This window comes from Mus caroli, chromosome 2 (assembly GCF_900094665.2).
Source record: "Mus caroli chromosome 2, CAROLI_EIJ_v1.1, whole genome shotgun sequence".
NCBI lineage: Eukaryota > Metazoa > Chordata > Mammalia > Rodentia > Muridae > Mus > Mus caroli.
This window is the reverse complement of record NC_034571.1, coordinates 25,775,895-25,782,045: the sequence shown is the minus strand read 5'-3', so window position 1 is coordinate 25,782,045 and position 6,151 is coordinate 25,775,895. Positions and strand designations below refer to the sequence as shown.

General features: G+C 49.4%; 1 protein-coding gene across 19 annotated transcripts in view; it reads right to left on the bottom strand.

Moving 5' to 3' along the window:
- The window catches only part of Odf2 (outer dense fiber of sperm tails 2), a 43,494-nt gene that overhangs the window by 13,215 nt on the left and 24,128 nt on the right, over positions 1-6,151 (bottom strand). For 10 of the 19 annotated variants that reach the window (XM_021155669.2, XM_029473324.1, XM_021155671.2 and 7 more), the window contains 6 exons: positions 5,443-5,514; positions 4,104-4,175; positions 3,895-4,011; positions 3,485-3,670; positions 3,091-3,200; positions 509-644 (listed from right to left, as the gene is read on the bottom strand). In XM_021155669.2, the coding sequence (XP_021011328.1) occupies positions 509-644; positions 3,091-3,200; positions 3,485-3,670; positions 3,895-4,011; positions 4,104-4,175; positions 5,443-5,514 (693 nt within the window). Of the gene's footprint in view, positions 1-508; positions 645-3,090; positions 3,201-3,484; positions 3,671-3,894; positions 4,012-4,103; positions 4,176-5,442; positions 5,518-6,151 lie in introns of all 19 variants that reach the window. The other 9 variants (XM_029473295.1, XM_021155668.2, XM_029473285.1 and 6 more) reach the window with 1 other exon arrangement.

The following is a 6,151-nucleotide window of genomic DNA, read 5'->3' as shown; positions in this document are numbered from 1 at the left end:
CCTGCCTCTGCCTCCTGAGTGCTGGGATTAAAGGCGTGCGCCACCACTGCCCGGCTCAAACCTTGCTTTCTTTATCTTTGGTGGGTTAGGGATCAAAGCCAGGGCCTCAAGGACTGCTGGTCAAGCACTCTATAAGTGAGCTATACCTCAGCCCAATTGCCTTATTGACCAAAACCAATCAGCACACATTTGAAAGGCCAAATGAGAATGTGTGAAGTACCCAATGATCCTCCTAGAGAACCATGGTTAGGGCCAAAGTCAACTCTGTCTCGCTCACTAAATGTATATGTAAGTCACCACAGCACTTGTCTTCCCACACAGCAATGGACTGACTAGATGCCAGCGACCCTGTAGCTAGTGTGAGGCGGCACTGGGACTGTGCCAGACTGCCCAGCACCAGGGCACTCCCATCTTATCAGCATGTACCCAGGCCTTTGAAGAAGCCCGGTTCATCCACGCCCACTGAGGCCAGCTGCCCTTGGCCTCCCAGTTCCCAGTGCATCCAGACCTTGAGCCTCTCGTTCTCTAGCTTGAATGCAGAATACTCAGCAGTCTGCCGGTGCAGTCTCTCTACCAAGCTGTCCCGGTCTTCCCGCATCTTCTCCTCCAAGCTTTGTTGTTGGTTTACAAGATCTGTCACCCGGCTGGAAGGTCAGCAGACGGGATCAGTTCCTGGATCTTACTAAGGGACGAAGTCCACCCCACCAAAGGCCATTTCCACCTCAGGGCATGCTGCCTAGCTGTTCCCCAGTCTCCTCACCACGAAGCCATGCCACCGTCCCACACCAGTGGCCCATTTCCATGTAACATCTCTTGAAAAATGATCCAGTTGACACCTTCTCTGGACACTGTCTACCATTTAGCCAGGCTGACTAAAGTGTGCCCATTCTCATCCCCCCCCAGCCTTCAGCAGACATGCCTCCCACCCTCAATGTCAGGATACATTCAGTAAGGGCTGCTCAGGTAGTCCTCACCCCAAAGCACTGGGCACGTGTGGCTTTTGTCCCCACAGCCATGTTCCTATGTGTGCACATCTGGCCAGCCAAATGAGACCCTCAGCGACTATGCTCACGTGACATGAGGGAGTCAAGGGAGCTGCTTCCTGCCCACACCCGCTTCCTTGCTGCCGCTCAGCAGGGTTGCCAGTGAGTCAGTGCACAGAGCATGGTCTCTCTGGAGTTCCAAGGCTCAGGTGCCCTTCCACCTCCACCACCACCACCACCACCACAACCTGTGCTCGCTCGCTCTGTGCTCTACGAGGGCTTTGTCTGCTTGCTGGGTTAGGTTTTAGGTTTGGTTTGGTTTGCTTGGGGGGCGGGATTTAAAGATTTATTTATTTATTATATGTAAGTACACTGTAGCTGTCCTCAGATACTCCAGAAGACGGCATCAGATTTCGTTACGGATGGTTGTGAGCCACCATGTGGTTGCTGGGATTTGAACTCAGGACCTTCGGAAGAGCAGTCGGAGCTCTTAACCACTGAGCCATCTCGCCAGCCCTATTTTTTGTTTTTGAGACAAGGTTTCTCTGTGTAGTCCTTGCTGACCTGAAACTTGCTAGGTAGACCAAGCTGGTCTCAAACTCAGAGCTCCACCTGCCTCTGCTTCTCTAGTGCTGAGAGTTAAGGTGTGCCACCATTGCTCGGCTGCTTGGAGGCTTTAAAATTATTATAATCATTTGGGGTTTTGCAGCTCAGGGGATACAAGACAGAGCTTCTACATCCTAGCCAAGTGTTCCACTGAGCTGTGACCCCAGCTGTGTTCTCAGAGGGTTCACTCAAGGTTCAGCAAACCCGGAGTGAAGCACTGACTGGGCCGAGCTGGTATGCAGCACCTCAGCTGACGACGTTACCCACCCTTTAAAGCCCACTCAGACTCCTGTAAAATATGAGTTTCTCCTCTTTCCTACCCCTCCCCTGAAAACGATGTCTCTCAGACTATTATTAATAAATGCCTAGGCCACAAGCTCTGGCTCACTCCCCGACTAGCTCTTAAATTAGTTAACATATTCAAACCAGTCTCTATCTTCCACATCATCAGTTACCTCTCCTTAGCTTCATGTCTCAAGTCCAGGGTGAATCTCGTCTTTATTCTCTCCTAACTTCAGGTACCTGCTGGCTTATGTCCATCTCCGGGTGAATCTCTTGCGCCTCTCACTATTTCCCAGAGTCCTCTCTTCTTACCAGTGTCCCATGCTCTATTTGCTGCCTCAGCTCATTGGACATAGGCTTTCTTACTGACAGGTGATGCTTATAGAGAGTCTCTGTACAGACTGCCCTCCTGAGTGAGGCTGTTACTTCTTAACCCTCATCTGTTCCATGTACCCCCTACACCTTCCCTCTCCTCTCTTCTCCCACTAAACACTTCCTTGAGAACAGCACCCAGTACAGGGCAGGTTTTCAGGCTGTGCATGGTTAACTGGTTTGCATGTAACATGAACACTTCCTCCAGGGAAGTTTTCCTTAAGTGAGAAGGAGGCTTGCAAGCTCCCTGGTAGCCTATCTCCTTGGCCACAGAAAGAAGCCCATGCATCTTGTAGCCCCAGAGCTGGCATGGAGCTCGGGACAGGCCTGTCTTCCTCCAGCTGCATCCCAGAGCTGGCAACCAGGCTGGCAGATGAGAGTTGTTCCATGTACACTCTCACAGTGAAGGAACAAACAGCCGAGGACAGCAAGTGGTCATTGACATTCATCAGTGGCAAAGAAAGAGGGTCAAGGTCAGTCATCCAGCCCTGGAAGCTCTGACTGCCTCTGCCTGCCTGCCATCACTTTGACCTGTGGGCAGGAAGCACTGGGACAAGCATAACAACTGTGTGCCGTGGCCAGTCTTGGGCCTCTGTGGTGGAGAAGCTTCTCCCCTTGAGCATCCTTATGGTTGTTTGCAGTTTAGGGGATGGAGACCAGGGCCTCTCCTATGCTAGGCAAATGAAGTAGAAGCCCAGAGGAAGAGCCAGGGCCACCTACACCTTAGCCCAGTTTACAACTCCAACCTAAGGAGAGCACAAGACCCTCCTGAGCACTGGGACCTCAGGGTGCCACGGCCCTCAAGCCCTGCCCTCACGCAGCCTTCACTCTGAACACAAAGACATACTCATTTAGGACGATAATCTCCAACTCAAGATCTCCTTTGTCCTTCACAACCTGGTTGTAACGGCTCCTCCATGACTCCAGAGTAGATAAAGCTTCAGCAACATAAAGGTCCTGGGAACACAGGACAGCAGCTTGTCAGCCTGGTATCCACACTCAGACCACACTGTCTCCCTCTGCTGCCTCTCTCCAGATGAGAGGAGAGATACCGGGAATGGTGCAGAAAGCGCCCAGGCATGCAACATCACATCACATCCTGTGGGCAGATCCTTCCTTCAAGAGGATGTGCTGGATAGTCTTAGCCTTTCCATCACCGTCTCCCCAGCCACACCCCTTCCAGCTCCCCTTACAGACAAGGCTCCTCCTCAGGGAGAAGCTGGGCAGGGCCCAGCTGTTACCTTGTCGGCCAGTTGCACATGCAGCTGCTCGGCATACTCCTCACTCTTCTCGGCTCGCTCCTTCTGGGCTCGGATGGCCTTCTTCAGGGTCTCTTTGTCTCGGTCTCCCTTCTGCTTCAGTTCCTTTAGCTGCTCCATGATGGCCTCTACTTCCGCCTTATGCTGGTTCCCACTGCGTTCTAAGTTCTGGGAAGAGAATGAGGAAGGTACAACTCAGACTCCTGGGACAGACCAGAGCCATGGGCCCTCTGGGTCTCTTAGACAATGGAGAGCCTTTAAAACTGTCAGATACCCAAGTGACTCAACAGAGCAGCCACCTTGGGAGCCTGATGACTTCCCTCAGGAAGTCATGAGAAACCTAAGGGAGTAACAGCCTCTTCCCACCCCACCCGGGAGTTGCCAGCAAGCACCTTGATCTGCATGCATAGGCGACTGTTCTCAGCCTCTTTGCAGCGAAGCTGTGCCTGCAAATGCCCCCGCATGGACTCCATGGACTTGGAAAGCTCAGACGCTGTCTTTGCTTGAGCCTTGGGAGACAGAGAAAGTGCTAGAGCCGGCCGAGCACAGCACGGCTAAGTGGGCGGGTGGGCTCCTCCTAGGGCGGTGCTGGGCACAGTACCTTTTCACATTGTATCTCCTGGAGTAGTTCTTCCACCTCCTTGTCCTTGTCTTGCAGTAGTAACAGCAGGCGCTGGGAGAAAACACAGAGATGCCTCTAGTCAGAGGGACCTGGCCACTCAACACAGAAACCCACTGGCCAATGTAGGAAGTACTTAACCTATATTAATTTTTTAAAAGCAATGAATATATAATCCTCAGGTTTTTTTTTTTAAAGAAATGTTGACTGAAAAATACAGAAAAAACACAAATCTCAAAGAATTCCTAAGACACTCCTGCCCAGCCATAAGTACACATCTTTCAAATTGAGGCTTAAATGCATTTTGTTGCATAATCTACAGAAGTCACATTTAACAAAAGCCCACAATCTGATTACACCTTCCAAATGTCTGAAATAGCTGCTGATGGATCTAAAGCTGCATCATGGCTTTCTCCATCTTCCAGGCTCGAGTGTGGTAGAAGTGACGTCAGGACATCTCAACTTCCACTCCTTCCTCAAACCCTTAGCCTCTCTCCTTTCTCCTCTCTTGCCTTACTAGAGACAGTTTATTATGCAAAGGACTCTGAGAACTCCACAGCTGGTGGCTGAGGAGAGGCACACACAGACTGGTATTTTCCACAGTGGTCACAAGTCAGCCAGCATGGCCTTTCCCTCTATGTCCTTCCCTCTCAGAGTAATATAAAGCCAGGAAATACCAGTGCTTCTCAAAGTCTTGGGATTAAGTTGCCTGGTGAACTTTAAGTTCAGGCCAGCCAACCGCTTCCTAAATTATTTGGCCATAAGACTTCCCCATTTGTGTCTTGCCCTCTTGAACAGCTTCAAGTTCCATGGAACATGCAAGCCTTGGGAAAGATCCTGAAATGAGGGCTGTGAAGCAAAAAAGATATGTACTATCTTTTTTTTTTTTTTTTTCCTTTTTGAGACAGGGTCTCTCTCTCCCTATTCTGTATCCCTGGCTGTCCTAGAGTTCACTTTGTAGATCAGAGTGGCCTCACACTCAGAGATCCTCCTGAGTGCTGAGATTAGAGGCATTCACTACCACAGCTGGCAGTGTGTTACTCTTTGACTGCTGAGAAGTTTAATGGGTCAGAGAACTAATGACACTTCACACTGGAGTCTCATTTTCTGCCTTGAACCCTCCCTCCAGTGAGCAGCTATCTAGGAATGTCTAGGGGAGTAAGCAGCACAGCACATGTCAACCCATTACTATCACAGCACATGTCAACCCAAATACTATCCAGAGAAAATGCCAGAACAGGGGTCCCAGCCCTGCTCTCTATCCGCCATCTCCAGCCCTCTGACACCTAACCCACCGCTGTGGGCAGGGTGCTGTAATTACCGCTTTCTCTGAGTCTGCCTCTGCCAGACGCTTCAGTAATGTACCTTGTTGCTCCATTAGTCTCTCGGAATCCTTCAGCATGGTTAGAATTAAAAAAAAAGATTTAAATAAATACCAAGTACTAGATCTCACTCATTCTTTTCTTTTCTCTACATAAATGTACATACATACATACATGCATGCATTTAGGAATTTTATGTATATGGGTACTTTTGTCTGCATATACTCTGAACACTGAAAGACAGAACCAAAGACTTGTGAATTGCCATGTGGTTGCTGGGAGTTGAACTCAGGACCTTTGGAAGAGCAGTCAGTGCACATAACTACTGAGCCATCTCTCCAGCCCTGCCAAACTATATTTTTAGCCATACTAAATATGTACCAATCCAGCCAAAGTCAAACCCAACATAAAGTCATGAATGTTAATAAAAGCTCAATACACATGCCCACAACCATCTTCCAGATCTCAACCTAAAGCTAAGAGTTTGACAGTCGGCCCTCCTGACCCTTTTCTAAGCATTACATTTAAATTGTTTCATTTTACCTTTTTCTCTCTTCTTTTGGTTTTTCGAGACAGGGTTTCTCTGTGCAGCACTGGCTGTCCTGGAACTCATTCTGTAGACCAGGCTAGCTTTGGCCTCCCGAGAACTGGGATTAAAGTCATTTGCCACAGCACCTGGCTCATTTTACTATTTTTTTTTTTTTTTTT